Below are 17,238 nucleotides of genomic sequence, written 5' to 3' on the forward strand. Positions count from 1 at the left end.
GGCCTTCCAAAATGTAGATGCATTTGCATTTTGAGACTTGGAGAAATTTAGCATTTCATCACTTGCTCACCAATGGATCCTCTGTAGTGAATGGGTGCCGTCAGAATGAGAGACCAAACAGTTGATAAAAGCATTATAATAATCCATGCGACTTTATTCCATAAGTTAATATCTTTTGAAGTGAAAAGCTGAGTTTTTATAATAAACAAATCCATCATTAAAAAGTTTTTAACTTTAAACCTTCACCTTCGGCTAAAATAAGAGTCCTCTATCCATAATATTGCTTTCTCCAGTGAAAATAGTCATCTTGTCTGAATCAGAAGAGAAATATGCACAGATTAAGCACCAAGCAAAAACAGTTTTACAGTTTTACAAGCAAAAACAGTTTAAAATATTTCTAAACACATGTTGGTGGATTTTGAAGGACTTTTTCACTGGAGGAAGCATTGTTGTGGATTAGGCATTCGCATTTTGGCCAGAAGAGATAATTTAAGGTTAAAATGTCTTGATGAATTTGTTTCTTACAAACACACACCTTTTCACTTCACAAGACGGACTGGAGTAGTGTGGTATACTTGTGAATTATTATTGTTTTTATTAGCTCTTTGGGCTCTCATTCTGACGGCACCCATTCACTGCAGAGGATCCATTGAGCAAATGATGTAATGCTAAATTTGAACAAATGTTTGTATGAAAAACTAACTCCTCTATGTCTTGGATGGCTTGAGGGTGAGTAAATTAGCAGCAAGTTTTCATTTATTTGGTAAAACTGTTTACAGGCGGATCCACATCACCAAAGCCACACTGCAGTATTTAAATGGTGACTATGAAGTGGAACCAGGTTTTGGAGGGGAGAGAAATGCATACTTGAAAGACAACAACATAGAGACGTTTTTTGTCCTGGGCTGCAGTCAAAAAAGGGTCAGTCAAATGTAATCATATGGACATTGTTTATACAAAAACTCATTGCAAAAGTCTGTGCTGATCCCTGCAAATTCACAAACAGGGGATCTCAATTGCATAATATTTGGAGGTGAGGGCTGTGTTTTGTGCTTTGATACAAATGACTGAATTTTCCTTTGGGGATCAATAAAGTTTCTATTTATTTGAGTTTGCTGGAGTACAGTTTAATTTCCTGTGTGTGTCCTTGTGCCAAATTTCTCTTGCAGAAAGAGGAAAAAGCAATGATGGCTAAGATGCAGCGTGCTAGAGCCAACTCTTCAGAGGGTCTGATGTCGCGGTGGGTTCCTGACAGATCTTTCTCCAGGACTAAAGATTCCAAAGTCTTCAGACAGATGGTGAGGTCCGCTCCATCCGCTCTCGCTCCGCCTCTGACAGCTCACGCCGTCTGATCTCCCCTGCACTTCTTTATGAGTGTAGCAACAAGTCATAATTGAAGCAATTTTCTCCGGAGCTTGGCAGTGCCTATGTGTGAATTGCTTTTTCCCCTTTCCAGGCAATGACTGTTCTGATTTCCATCAGTGTCACACAAAAAAAGCAGGGACAGTAAAAGCGTGACAAATAAATATTTCTTCAGACGGTTTTAATAGGAAAAGAACAAGTGCACAATATCGACAAAGATTATTATTTCAAATAGAAGTTTATTTGTAGAGAATTAATTGGTTTTCCAGTAGTTTTATACTGTGTGTTAGAAATTCTGTGCTTGTTCATACAATTTTTTTTTTAAATCATTATTTCATGTAAAAACATATATTAAAAAAATTAAACAAAGCTGTATGAATAAATAGGATTTGGTTAAAAATTGGGTGAGAAACCTTGAATTAAAAATGATTTAAATTATATATATTTTGAAATATACAAAATATATGTTAAAAATGGTTATGGTTTTCATATTATGGTTTGTTAAAAACATTTTAGGATAAGAACACTTCATTAGATCAAAACACCTTTCAATATATATTCTTTAAAATAATTTGTAAAATAATGTAACATTATAAATTGAAAACATTTTATGTGTATGTTTATATATATATATATATATATATATATATATATATAATACATTGAAAGTATACTATAAACTAAAATGCAATGCATTATCTTAGTTTTGCTTTGCATGTAAATTTATATAGTTTTTAATCAGTATTTTTGGCTCATACGAAAAAAATTGTCACTGGGGTAAGGAAACGAAAAGAAATTAAAACTTATTTCAATATATTATTTTAAATACTATGTATGCAAATATACTGTTAATTAAACATTTTTATATGTATTTCAATTATACTATATTAATAGACAGATTTGTTTTCAAGTCAATTTATCTTGTTTTTAGAATGCTTAGATATAAGAACGTGATTATTTGCAGTGTAAGATCCATTCCTTGTCTCTGTCAAGTTCTCACTCTCTCGCTCTGAATGTAATTTGAAGTCCCTGAGTGTTAATTAAAGCAGCAGTGGCTCTGTGGGGTTGGCTTTGGAGCTGTCTGAGATGAAACCCAGAATGTGTTTTTCTACTTCCACTGTGTTTTTACTACCCACTGTAACTAATCTACCTGTCTGTTTTCAGGGCATAGATGAAGCCTCCAGCAAAGATAAGTGAGTTCTGCTTTTATTAGGACACAAATCCATTTTCTCTGGCTCTGAAGGGGCTTATGGGTTAGATTTCACAGGCTGTTTTCACAATCTGTTAGTCGCTTTAGAATAGAGCCAACATAAAATGTACAGTCTAGATTAGGTTTCAAGCAAGTTTGGCCACCACTAATGCTTATTTTTTCGTAATGGATCAAAAATAATAGCTTGTTATGAGGATAGAAACAGAGATATTCTATATATGTTCTTAATATCAAAAGATACATTTTATGTCATCACCTTTTTATGCAGTACATTAATGATTTACATTAATGTAACCTTTTTGCTCTCTCCAGCCGCTGTGCCCAAGAGGCCCTGAACCCTGAAGATGAGGTCGATGAGTTTTTAGGACGTGCCATCGATGCTCGAAGCATTGACCAGCTGCGGAAAGACCACGTCAAGAAGTTCCTGCTCACATTCCAAACACCTTTTCTGGAGAAAAAGGTCCGTAGACAGCTTGTAAAATGTGTTTAACACTGTACAGCACTGACACAACATTTATAAACTCGGAGTACTAAAAAAAAAATGTCTGAACAAATTTTTGTGCTTTTAGTATTCAAAAAAGGTGGATGATCGTTTTGGTGGTTACGTGGCCTGTACACTCGTCGTCTTCTGCTTTATTGTTTTTATACAAATCATCATATTTCCACAGTAAGCGGTGAAGTATTCTTTATGCTGTAATAATGAATTTGAATTTATGTTAAGATATATATTTGTTATATTATATATTATTGAATCAGTGTCATGTATTTTGTCTTGCAGTACACCGTTAATGCTGGGCATGTTCATCAGCGTCTTTATTATTCTCGCCCATGTCCTCTTTATATGTGCCATTTACTCCTGTGTTAAGGTCAGTTACTACCTCCCTCGATCCTTAACATTTATGCATCTGAAATCTAGACTACATTTTCAAATAAATAGCTAATTTGCAATCAATGATTTTCTGATTTATACACAATTTGTGTCTCTCCCTCAGCTTTTCCCAGTTACCTTGCAGACAGTGTCAAAGAGGATTGTTCAGTCCCGTGTCAACAGCACGCTCGTCGGAGTCTTTACAATTCTGCTTCTTTTCATCTCTGCCTTTGTTAATATGGTAGGAATGTGATCTGAGTCTGTTGTTGGCTTTGTCAGTTTTTTTTTCCTGTACATCAGTGTAATTCTACACTAGCATGAGCACTAATTTCCCAACTTGAGCTGGGCTTTCAAACTCAATTTAGTGTCAGTTTGATTAATTTTGGTTTGTTTATTTATTTATTTAAACAGGTGGAGATGACATAATTCCTCCAGATTTAAAATGAGCAGTGAATTAAAATATATTTAATATACTCCTCACTTTAAATCTGGAAATGTTGTTGCTGCCATTCTCTCCTATTGAATAATAATAATAATGATGATGATAATAATAAATAAATTAATTAATTAATAAATAATAATAATAATTATATATATATATATATATATATATATATATATATATAGCTCTGTAATGCAGAATTTATTTGAAAAACCTTACAAGAAAAAAAAATATCCTGGATATATATTTGTAGGATTATTAAAAGTGATTAAATGTTCAAATGACTTAAATTTTCATAAAATGAAAATAAATTTAATGGATGTTTTTCCCCTGATTTCTTGCTGGAAACACTTGCTTTTAAAGGGGTCATGACCTGCCTTTGTTTTTTATTTTGTACTGTTCTCTGAGGTCCACTTATAATGTTATCAAGACTTTTACATCAATAAACATCATGATTTGGAAGTAATAAGCTATTTTCTGTCCTGTTCTTAACCCACTCATCAGAACGCTGTTTGAATAAGCATGGCGGATTGTAGGCTCGGAAGTAAACGCCCACTGCTGGCTGATTGGCTAACAGTTGTGTATGTTTGACAGCCTACATCTGTAACAGATGGACAATGCTGTGATTTAGGTCAAAAACGCACAAGTAACTCAATACATATCAAACAAGGAGAGACAAAGCAATAGTGACCAAGTAGTAAAAACAGTTACTTACACTTGTGTGTTGCGACATTACTGCTGGATCCAATATAGTCGGCACATCAGTCACAATGTCTTTTAGTTTCAATCTTTCTAAAAAAAACCCCGCATTGAATTGTGCCTTGTTTGTAAACGAAGCCGCAGTAAAATGAAGTGAACAAATGACCAAGTTCTTACTGTTCATGACCCTTTTAAGTAAACACATAATGTGCACCTTTTCTGTTTTGCACTTCTACATTTGTTTTTTGTTTTTTATTTCTCTTTCAGTTTACCTGTGACCGGGAGGATCTGCTAAAATGTGTGGCTGGACAGCTGAATATTTCTGATTCGGTCACGCTGTGTCTATTATATAATCTGACTGGACTAGTAGAGGACCCCTTCTTCTGTCCCGGGCAGCCTTCAGCATGTCCTTTACCCGAGGTCAGTGTGTGACCATCTGTACATGTGTGATGTGTGCACTGTGCATATATATGCTCGTATGTCTTCCTACTGCATCAAACTTTTGCAAAAACTCAATGATTTATTTTTAAACTTTTATGATTTGGCCCCTGTTTTCATGGTAACAGTATGGATGTTGTTCCTGTGCTTCTAGTATTTCACATACAGTGTGCTGCTGACTCTGCTGTGCTGCTCGGTGTTCCTGCACATCAGCAGTATAGGCAAGCTGGTCCTCATGCTCTTCATCCAGGTCTGCTTCCTGCTGCTAGTGGAGTGGCCTCTGGTCACACTACTAGACAACGCCGACCTGCTGGTCACCGCCAATGCAATGTGAGTGTTATTCTCTGCAAACATATAGAGTGGATATGTAAAAGTCATCTTGTAAGTCAATGGCATTAGGTCAGTACTAAAATAACCAAAAACTACAGCATCATCAGTACAGAGTACAGTTGCATATCTATATATTAATAAAATATGTATTAATAAAATGAAACAGTATTCACAAGAAAAAGAGAATGTTATTAATGAATTAATATTTATATTAATATTTAACTCTTTAAATAATGGACTGTATTATGTAGCATAATATTTTTTTGCTGTGGCATTGGTTTAGATTTTGAGTTAAACATTATAATTGAAAAAAATATTATAAAGACATTTCTGTGTCAAAACACATTTTGTGCCTTTTTGGGGGTTTAAGAACTGCTAAAATGGCACGATTCACAATCATTATTTTTTTCTTCCCACCAAAAGAGCTCATCTTGACAAAGCCGATAAATTAATGTATAATCATATTTTAAAAAGAAAAACAAATTAAGACTTAATTTGATCAGTTTCCGCTGTTTGAATCTTTTAGTCATTTTATTAGAAATTTAAGGACCAAAAAACATTTGACAATTAAAGCATGATATTTTAATGTTCAAATTTTAGTTAAATGTTTAAAAAGTTTATGTAGAATTTTCCCATTCAAACTAATTAAAATGTAATGGTGATGAATGGGCACGTGCAAATTGTACTGAAGTTACTTATTAAAAAATGTAATGGCATTTAAAACAAGATTTCTTTTAAATTACTCTGTCAACAGATTTAAATATATTAAATGAAATAATGTATATGTGGGGACACAAATGTGGTACACATAACCTTTTAATATGAATGACCCATATTTTTCTGTGTGTTTATTTTTAGTGGGTCATGTTGATCACTAATGGAAATATGTCTGTTTTTATGCAGGTATTCTTTCAATGAAACAAATTATTGGTAAGTTCATGTCATGCTTTTTGTACTACGACTGTAAAAGAGATGGTTCAAAGGCAGAAGGAACTTTAGAATATGAGCACAAATTAGATTCCAATCTTTGCATGTAATGTGTATTTGTCTCCTCTTTTCAATTCTGTCAACATATTTCAAAAAATATTTACTGTATATATGCAAATATATGAAAGTTGTGAGATTTACAAGATAGATAACTGTAGTATGAGCTACAACACAGAAACTTTAATTTCATAAACAAGAACTAATACTCGTCACGTTTTTGCTCAGTCTCTGATAAACTCCAATCTGTATGTGTTGTTGTTTTCCCACATAGCCAGGAAACGGTGACTAAAGTGTCTCTGAGGGTTTCGATTCCAGTCATCCTCACTGTATTTGTACTGGCTCTCTATCTGCACGCACAGCAGGTCGAGTCCACCGCACGCCTTGACTTCCTGTGGAAGCTACAGGTGTGTAGTCCATCTCTGAATCGATCACTTAGCGAAAATACATTTCCAGTAGGATCACAGCATAGTCGATGACTTATTTGCTGTCATTCTTCACCAGGCCACTGAAGAGAAAGAGGAGATGGAGGAGCTGCAGGCCTACAACCGTCGTCTCCTTCACAACATCCTGCCCAAAGATGTGGCTGCCCACTTCCTCGCGAGAGAACGTCGAAACGATGAGCTCTACTATCAGTCATGTGAATGTGTGGCTGTAATGTTTGCCTCCATAAGCAACTTCTCTGAGTTTTACACTGAACTGGAGGCCAACAATGAGGGTGTGGAATGCCTGAGACTGCTCAATGAGATCATCGCTGACTTTGATGAGGTAAGAACGTTGTGTCACTTGCTTCTGAAATGGAAGTATCATTTGTGATGTCAGAATTTGATTTTACAGTAGCCTTTGGCTTTATACTGACCCCTACTGATGTGGAGACAAAAGTTCCATGTAAAAGCAAATGTTTTTGGTTACCAATGCCACTGTATAAATTACAGTATTCGTCATGCATGATTAATTTACTCCATGATTACAAATGTGTTTTACAGTTTGGAGGTTACCAAGACAAAGCAAATAAAACATGGCTGCCACCAAAAGAGGTAGAAAATAGCTTTTACAAATCTTATGTTCTTTACTGTTAATAGATCATTTCTGAAGAGAAATATAAGCAGTTGGAGAAGATCAAAACTATTGGTAGTACGTACATGACAGCATCTGGATTGAATGACTCGACGTATGACAAAGAGGGCCGCACACACATTCTAGCTCTTGCTGACTATGCCATGAGGCTACGAGAACAGATGAAGTACATCAACGAACACTCATTCAACAACTTTCAGATGAAGATAGGTAAGTAGGTCTTCACTGTGAACTTTGCCTGATATATCTAACGTAGAAGGTGCAAAGACAGTGTTTATGAATTGGCTTGCGGACTCAGAGGCTCGGGAGTTTGTTAGAGCAGACAGTGACAGATGTATTTTCACCACAGGTTTGAACATTGGGCCAGTGGTTGCTGGTGTGATTGGAGCCAGAAAGCCTCAGTATGACATATGGGGCAACACAGTGAATGTGGCCAGTCGCATGGACAGCACAGGTGTTCCTGATCGTATCCAGGTAACCACAACATAATAAACTCTTTGCTTATACAAGACTATTTTTGGAAAAACACAGCTTAGAATCCCCCATTAATTTCCTTCTTCAAAAGTGCATCACTATACATCAATTACTATGTGCAACATTGTATTTATAAAGATGGTGCTGCCCTCTCTCTTCATGTTACTGCAATTGCAGTTTGCAGGAGCTTTTTTGTGACTTTTTAGCTACTTAGTTATTACTTAAAGTGAAATGATACTTCCTTCTCCAGTTAAATGTGTAGAATTAACAATGATTTTGTTAGTTGAGTTGCCTGAAAAGTCTAAACACCAACTCTGTGGTTGTTTAAAAACATTGCTCTGTTTGTTTGAGCATCTGGACCAGTCTGGCATAGCAACAATGGTTTAACCAATGGCCTGAGTTTGGGGCGTGGCTATCTGTTTCTCCAACCAATGGCAGACAGTTGAATTGGCCATTTGAAAACTAACTTTATGTTTGCAGTTCCCTTTGGTGCTGCAGAAATTGCACACCACATCTTTAGTTTTTGGCTAATTAGAATTCAGTGTGTAATGTTTATGATGTTGTTCTTTATTCCTATAGGTGACCACTGACTTATATCATGTACTAGAAAGTAAGGGCTACCAGCTGGAGTGCCGTGGACTGGTGAAAGTGAAGGGGAAAGGAGATATGACCACTTACTTCCTCAACAGTGGTCCTGTCTGCAGTTAACACTGACCAAATGCCTCTCAATGCACTGAAATGAAGGAAGGACAACAAAAGGCTCTGAATGGGATTTGAGCAGATCCAAATATAACCACTCACTCAAGTTCTGTAGCTCACAAGCATTAGTGGGCTTGTGTGGTATTTATATATGCACCTATTGGGAATAATGAGGTACGCTCTACCTGAAAGATTTGATGAAGAACTGTTGCCTTAGATGGAGAAGACTTTGAAGAAAGTTTGGTTTTCTTTTTTTATTTTGTGGGAAAGACTTCTTCCATACCAAAATTTGAATTCTTTATTTATTTTGACAGGTTTTAAACCATGTAAATAAAAAATGATTATATATGCAAGCATCAAGAAGCAAGAAGAAACTGACCAAAGAACAAAGTATTTGATATAGGAACACTACACACGCCTGGTAAACTGTTTGAAATGTCTGAACAAGTGTTATTCGTTTTTCTGGTTTTCCTTTTTTTTGGCCTCCTGTCACTCTCTACCACATTGTATTCTATTATAAACACTAAAGCAAAAAAAAACATCTGTCTTTATTGAAGGCCTTAGAAACAGGAATCCTAATACAAGTGACTTGTATTTATAGTTTGTATGATTTATGAGTGATCAACTTGTTTTTCCCTTTTAGTATTTGTGTACAAATGAGATAAATGAAGGACGAGAATGGTACTGGACACATTTTCCTTGGTCATTTGTTCATGTGTGTGGAGGGTGTGTAAATGTGTCTGTTATCTTTAAAAGGGCATAATAGCTCACTGTGAGGTTTATAAAATGAATTTCAAATAGATTTTTTGCAAGATTAAGTGCTAATTAGATTCAATTCTTTGCATTTGTGTGTTGCATTGTTAACTGATGTCATTTCCTTCTCATTTGAGTGTTTCACAAATTTCAGCTCTTAATTCGTTAATGTATAAATAAGTGAAAAAATGAACCCAAATATTACCAAGACCTCTTATAATTCCAGCACAGTATGGTCAGCAACGGTATAGTCTTCTTAAGACCCTTGTAAATAAGTGTAAATGTGCTGACAGAGGCCCGTTGGGCTTACCGGTTGCTGACAAAAGTGGCTGGACTGCAAAGTTGTTCGTTTGACAGTGTTCAGCATAAGTCCATTTCAGCATTTCCTCATGAGCGCTCTTAGTCATGCTTGCACATTTGTCAACATCTTTTTTTAAATTATGCAATTACCGGTCAAACACACAGGTTAGCGCTGCTGCAGAGCATTTTTGTCATATTCTAGAATTGACCATTCCCACTGTATAGCTGCATCTTGATTGTGTTGCAAGAAAAAACAAACTTCACCGTCCTTAACATGAATTTCCCAATATGAATGTACATGTATGTTTAACATTCTCACTTTGTCATAGACATAAAAGCACATATGGTTTTTAGTTCAAATATGTTTGTGGTACATGGACCTTTCAGGACCTTTTTCATTAAAAGGTGGCAAATCTATAAATTGGGTGTTTTATTTAAGCATAATGTATTTGTATCCAAACAACACTAGTTTGTGCAATTTGTCATTCATTTCTTATTTTAATTACAAGTGGACATACAGGCCACAGTCAGTATAAGCTGGACAAAAAGGTTCAATATTAGGCACTTTCCACAAATATGGCATAAAATTGAACCTAAAATATTTTTCTTAACGCGTGGTCAGTGAAAGCAAAGCATAACCTTCAGAAGTTGATTGTCGACCTCAGGAGGCCAAGCTAAATTTTATGTAAATTTTTTTAACATAAATTAATAACTGTAACAGTGGTGTGCAAAATCTGTCACTTGGTTACAGGTAACCTACATGACGTTTTTACTAATTACAATTATTTAAAAGCAATTAATTAAATATGAATTCAAAAGATTGTTTTTTGGATTAGTTTTTGTGCTGTTAGATATTTTATTGAACATAATAGGTAAAACGAATGAATGAATATAGTGTACATCATTTGGAGTGTGCCATCTGTAAAATCTTTAAAAAGGTTTCCTTTTATTTTCAACCTAAGTCAGTGGGGATTTCTTTAAGACTGCAAGGGAAGCTCAGCTTCCCCTATAATGTCAAAAAATTAATGGTCAAATATGTACTATTGTGTTAACATTTTATTGACTAAAAATGCGTTTGAACACGTTCATCTCCAAGACGAGTTCGTTCAGAATCAGCTACATATAGCAGGTCGGACTCGATTTCCTTCTCATACACTCCCGTAGCGTCACAGTGTATTTCTCTGTTGAAGCCGAGCGTCCATTGACTTCAATGGGGCTGCTTTGAATAGTTTTTTTCAGGGCTTCGAAACTAGACGGTCATTGGATAAATGCTGCGATTATGTCCCGCCCACGGACGCTCAGCGTCTCTGGGGGTGAATGGAGGAGTGGGCTGGCCTGGACGCTGGGCTTCTGCGTGATGATTGGAGGGTCTGCGTCTCCTTTTGATTGACAGCGATTTTGTCCTATAAAAAGTCGTTGAAGCTATTCTAGCTCAGTCCCATCGCGGCTTTGCACTTGGCTCTTATCAATCATTTTATATATATATATATATATATATATATATATATATATATATATATATATATATATATATATATATATATATATATATATTTTTTTATAATGTTATGTTTTAATATACATGCTGCTAACTCCCCACACTTAGGCAAAAAAATGCTCCCGACACTTAGGCAATACGACACGAGCAAGAGTGCTGTTTTTGTTTCGTTTCTGTGTTCGCGTTGATTTGGGCGAATCACTGATTCACTGAGCCATTCATTAAATCAGTCATTTGATTCGCTCCTGAAGGATTCAGCTGTTTTGAAAGAATCGTTTGAATGACTGAGTGATTCAATCACGAACTTCTGCCACCTGCTGGCCGTTTTTAAGTTTCCCGTCTAAAAGTAGGCATATTACATTATTATCCAACATATTTCTATATTCAGAATTTAGTATTTAAAACATTAATCTCATAACATTATTTATGCAATTATAAATACAGTCTAAATGAATAAATGCCACATCTAAATGTCACTTCATGCAGCGCTAAGATGAGTTGTGTTTAGATCATTTCATGGATAATAGCCAGTCATTCATTCACATTAATTAAGTATTCAGAGAATAATATTGTCTGTTTTCACTTACATCTATTTATTTATTAAATTTTGATTCATTTTGTAGAATTGAATTATAAATTAAGCTGGTATAGTATTGTAAGACATTTTTATAGTATCATGACAACCCTATTATAGGCTACACCACATTCCTTGTTTCAGTTTAACCTAATTCCCACATTTCCTCGAGTTTAATATCTTTTTTTTAGATTGTTTGTTCATTCATTCATTCATACAGTAGGCTAGGCTAGCGTCACTGGAAAAGACGCCTAGTTGGTACGACAGGGTCACAGAGCATTTTCTTGAAAAGGAACGTAGGGCAGGATTTACGTATAAATAAATGGACAATTTTTATGATGTAGGCCGAAAATGAGCTTCCCTTCTTTGAAAGACCACCAGCCGCCACTGTCAACCTTTATACTGTACATCAAGAGAATTTAATACCTCAAAACGAAGCTATCAGGTAGACAGACAGGCCATTGTTGGGTGTGAGTGGCTCTAGTGATTGTTGTGTTAATGGACTCTTCTCTTTGTTCATGCTCAGCTTGGTGTCTTTTCTTCAAGTAGCGGCAGTCTCATGTCAGTCGATAGTTTGTAATCACGATTCTCTCCTACAGAAGTACCGACCCCATTTCCTCTTAACCTGCCTTTCTCAAATGTCTGAATAAATCTGTATTCGGTTACACGTACGCGACACAAGAGGCATTGAATTTAATTGCATCCCAGTTAATAATTCATATATGTTGAGGTATAGTTTGTTAACTTACCACATCCTTTCTTGAGCCTTAATTAAGTAATCAACATCATCCAATTTTGGACAATTGCAAAGCAACTCTGAAATCTCCCTACATTTAGCAGAAATTTCACTTGGCTGAAAAAATCTGTTATCCCACATTTAAGTCATTTGTTGCGCGAATTGCTGTTTTTGAATGAATCTTTAAAGTGAATCATTCTCGTTCACTTCCATGGACTGAACTATTTAGGTTCATTGAATCTCCCCTTTGAAGCGTGTTTGCTTTTTACTTGTGAGGAGATGCTTAAACTACTTTAGCAGTTTTGGACACGCAAAACGGTCCGGTCCGTGTATGTTTTGATCGTTTGTTTTTCAATTTGAAATTAAATAAGCAAAAACCAGAAAACGGTCGTTTTTTTCGGTTCAGGGTAGAAAAAGGATAAACGACTTCAAAATTCGTTTTCCCCTTGTGGGTGGTCATGACACGCCCCTTTCCGCCGATTGGCCAACCAAATCTGAGCCAGTGACGTCATCCTCAGTTCGTTCAGCAAAATAATAGTCCTCTGCTGCTGTACAGGGCAGGTCCTAGATCGGGCTTTCTTCTGTGCAACCTAACGCGTTTACCCATAGACTGCAGAACAGATGAGAAGCACAGATTTAAAAAAAAAAAAGAAATAGACATAGGGGGGTCCCCCAGATATTTTTGGTAAAAAATAATAAGTCTGATTAAGCTGTCCTTGCAAACTGTCTGTCTGATACAGTACATTTCGTTAATTAATTGTTTACAGTCATTCATGTGACTCTGTTTTTAAGATATCAAAATGTGAATTCCTCAATTAGGGTCGGCGCCAGAGCACACAAAGTGAGGGGGCCTGCACAATTTATTTATTTATTTATTTGGGGGGTTACTTTGAAAAGAAAACAACCGGTTTCTAAATATTAATTAACACCAGTGTTATGGTTCAAAATACACTCTTGCACATTTAACAAGAAAAGATTTCGATGACGTTCAGCATGTGTAGCTCTTATCGTTAATGTTTAATCTTTACATCTTCCCCCATCTTTTAACCGAAATATTAACAAAACGAATAAGACATGGCCTGTAGGCTACCCGAGTTGTAACACAAATAAATGAAAGACCTATGGATTTTCCCCTTACTGAAAAAGACATGCTTAGTTTTTGGTTCATTAAAACTGACTAAACCTTTATTAACAAAACGACTAAGACTGATTACATCCGCGTAATCAGCTTTTTCCCCATTAAAACAAACGCTCAGTTTGTGGTCCATTATTACTTTAATGGAAAAGAAAGAAAGAAACTCACTTATAGGCTATTAAACAAATAAATATATATCTTTTATATTAACAAAAGCTCTGCGCGTTTGCCGGAGTCGCTACGATCCTGTCAATCTCACGCTGCGGCTCGTGCTGTATGAAGCAGATGCTTGTCTGCTGTCCAACGAGCACACCGGCACAAACCCTAAGAGTTAGTTATTTATCTATCTGCTTATTTATCAACATGCTACTAATCGTCTAGGGCTGTGCACACTCATAACATAAATCCTGGCTAAATGCAACATTCCCGCAGCTATGATGAATTAAATATAAATTAATGTTAAAACACTTTTAAAAGGTTTGCAAGGTTGCTAAATGATGCCTGTTAATTTTAAATTAATCAAGTACTGTACATTTTTTACTTTACATTTAAGTACAGTACAGTTTTTATTTAACTTTTATGTACAGTGCATGTTAATTTAATCATTTAAGTTTTTTTTATTTACCTGTATTTAAGCACAGTGCAGTATTAATGTTCAAACTGTTTTTACAATGTTTAAAGTGGCCGACAATAATAAATATTCTTATTAGAAATAAAACACCCTAGTTTTTTAACTGTGCATAGCTGTAGCTGAATAATTAGGCCTACTACGCTACTGTATTTTAATGTTGGTCATTATGGTGGTACTTGGAGAGCCAAATATTTTCTGAGGTGGTACTTGGTGTAAAAAGTTTGAGAACCACTGCTATAGGGGGTCCCCTTTTTTGAAGAGGCTGGGGGTTGTTATGTTAGTGTTGCTATAGGCTATAGCATAATATCATTTATAAGAACAGGCTTTTGAGTTCATCAACAATATATACATAAATATACATATTCAGTCAATGCAATGTTAGCCTATATAACAACGAGAGATAAGCTATTGTTCGTCTTTTTAATTGCTTACCCCAAGTAATATTTGATGTGATTTCCAAATACATTGAAATATCTTTAAAAAAAAAAAAAAAAAAAAAGGTAGAAAATAAACTCACTGGAGAGTATCACGGTCAAATTCAGTAGCAATTTATTTGATTATTTAATCTTCATTTACTAATGGTGCAGCTGTCCCTTTGCGCCACCAGGTGTAGATTTCACTAATGAGTTTGTATGACTGCATATTGTATACTTCAAAGAATGTCATGCACTATCATTTTGATTAATTTTAGACATTTTGGGGAGTTTTGATGCCATGAGCCAGTTTTGATGACTTTGCAATAATCATATAGACTAATAATTAATTAATGATCAGTTATAATTACAGACTTGTCACAGCACTCATTTGTAAACCATTTTTGGATAAAAGTGTCTGCTAAATGATTAAATGTAGGCTAAATGTATAAAATGTTAAAATTTTAATAATGAAAATTTAGTGCACGTTTCCAATGTATGTAGGTAAGACAACAATTCTGACATTGTAGGGACCCCCTACGTCTATTTCTTGTTCTGCAGTCTATGGGTAGCGCAGCGTCGCCATACAGATTTAACAACTTGCACAGCTAAATAAAACAGGCTGGGTGCTGATTAAAATTTCTGAAATAAATATTTCTGCGAAATGTGTTAGGTTGCACAGAAGAAAGCCTGTGGACCTGGACCTGCCCCGCACAGCAGCAGAGGACTATTATTTTGCTGAACGAACTGAGGATGACACCACAGGCTCAGATTTGGTTGGCCAATTGGCGGAAAGGGGCGTGTCATGACCGCCCATAAGGGGAAAACGAATTTTCAAAGTCTTTTATCCGTTTTCTACCCGTGAACCAAAAAAACGAAATGCGAGCCAAAATCTAGTTTTTCCGTTTTATTGAACAAATGAAAAAAAACGAAAAAACGACCGTTTTCTGCTTATTTAATTTCAAATTGAAAACCAAACGAACGAATCGGTTGATGAATCCTTCAGCGACTCACTAAAAGACAAGTCGCTAACTACAGATGTACAGGTGCCACTCAATAAATTAGAATGTCGTGGAAAAATTCATTTATTTCAGTAATTCAACTCAAATTGTGAAACTCGTGTATTAAATAAATTCAATGCACACAGACTGAAGTAGTTTAAGTCTTTGGTTCTTTTAATTGTGATGATTTTGGCTCACATTTAACAAAAACCCACCAATTCACTATCTCAACAAATTAGAATACTTCATAAAACCAATTAAAAAAAAAAACATTTTTAGTGAATTTGTTGGCCTTCTGGAAAGTATGTTCATTTACTGTCAGGGGCGTAAATTTCATCTAACAGTAGGGGGGGACAATAAACATAAAATTTCTCAAGAGCAATTTTTGAAGGGGACACAAATAATACAGCCAAAATTGTACTTGTAAGGATAGATATGTGTACATAGCATGGAGACCGTGTTTAAATATGAGTTCATGGTTCACCACGCCGTCATATTATAATTATTATTTTGCGTCATCTATAGTATTTTAGGTTTTGTCTGAAACCTAGTATGTCTCTTTCGCATGAATTCAACCGCATTAAGGCCACTGATCTGCCACTTAACATCATATTGAACGAAACTCAACACATAGGTCTACAATATTAGCCTAATATCAGTTTACACACAGGCTTATCGCCATGTTAGTTGTAGTGGGTGACAAGCTACGGTATTAAGCTTGTTAACCTTATAATCGCTCATAGAAACTACATCAGATGTCATAATTTTTTTTATCATGACTAATTTATTAATGATCCAGCATCATCTGTATTAAAGAGAAAGAATCATTTCACCCGATGTTTAAAGACAATAAAATAGCCTTGACAGCCTAAGTTACTTACACATAACTGTTACTGAGGTACTTGCTCTCTCCCGCCGGTCTCGTGTGTGTGTGATGGTAAAAGAGGAAAGCAGGCAGTGGGCCAAACCACTGCGAGGTAAGGGAGGGGGCAGGAATCAAAACATTTCTGAATTTAAAACGTTTTTTTGCGTTTATTTTGTTTTACTACTCACACAATTATTTTAAGTATATGTCGATTATATTATTTTCAATACACAGAGTGGCTTGTAATGATATTTTTAGGGGGGACAAGCCTCAGATAGGGGGGGGTCCCGCCGCCCCCCGGGATTTACACCTATGTTTACTGTATATGTACTCAATATTTGGTAGGGGCTCCTTTTGCTTTAATTACTGGCTCAATTCGGCGTGGCATGGAGACGATCAGTTTGTGGCACTGCTGAGGTGGTATGGAAGCCCAGGTTTCTTTGACAGTGGCCTTCAGCTCATCTGCATTTTTTGGTCTCTTGTTTCTCATTTTCCTCTTGACAATACCCCATAGATTCTCTCTGGGGTTCAGGTCTGGTGAGTTTGCTGGCCAGTCAAGCACACCAACACCCATGGTCATTTAACCAACTTCTGGTGCTTTTGGCAGTGTGGGCAGGTGCCAAATCCTGCTGGAAAATGAAATCAGCATCTTTAAAAAGCTGGTCAGCAGAAGGAAGCATGAAGTGCTCCAACATTTCTTGGTAAACAGGTGCAGTGACTTTGGTTTTCAAAAAACACAATGGACCAAC

The 17,238-nt window shown here is 35.8% G+C and overlaps 1 protein-coding gene across 5 annotated transcripts in view; it reads left to right on the forward strand.

Annotated features, from left to right (window-relative positions):
- Positions 1-10,047, forward strand: part of adcy6b (adenylate cyclase 6b) — a 41,316-nt gene extending 31,269 nt beyond the window's left edge. For all 5 annotated transcript variants that reach the window (XM_058763193.1, XM_058763190.1, XM_058763189.1 and 2 more), the window contains 15 exons: positions 780-921; positions 1,170-1,298; positions 2,527-2,555; positions 2,885-3,032; positions 3,142-3,239; positions 3,351-3,438; positions 3,565-3,681; positions 4,849-5,001; positions 5,174-5,349; positions 6,253-6,279; positions 6,608-6,740; positions 6,838-7,101; positions 7,416-7,620; positions 7,760-7,884; positions 8,464-10,047. In XM_058763193.1, the coding sequence (XP_058619176.1) occupies positions 780-921; positions 1,170-1,298; positions 2,527-2,555; positions 2,885-3,032; positions 3,142-3,239; positions 3,351-3,438; positions 3,565-3,681; positions 4,849-5,001; positions 5,174-5,349; positions 6,253-6,279; positions 6,608-6,740; positions 6,838-7,101; positions 7,416-7,620; positions 7,760-7,884; positions 8,464-8,592 (1,963 nt within the window). In that variant the 3' untranslated portion in view covers positions 8,593-10,047. The remainder of the gene's footprint in view (positions 1-779; positions 922-1,169; positions 1,299-2,526; positions 2,556-2,884; positions 3,033-3,141; positions 3,240-3,350; positions 3,439-3,564; positions 3,682-4,848; positions 5,002-5,173; positions 5,350-6,252; positions 6,280-6,607; positions 6,741-6,837; positions 7,102-7,415; positions 7,621-7,759; positions 7,885-8,463) is intronic.
- The last annotated feature ends 7,191 nt before the right edge of the window (positions 10,048-17,238 follow it).

The sequence above is a fragment of the Onychostoma macrolepis genome, chromosome 23 (genome assembly GCF_012432095.1).
Source record: "Onychostoma macrolepis isolate SWU-2019 chromosome 23, ASM1243209v1, whole genome shotgun sequence".
NCBI classification, from domain to species: Eukaryota; Metazoa; Chordata; class Actinopteri; order Cypriniformes; family Cyprinidae; genus Onychostoma; species Onychostoma macrolepis.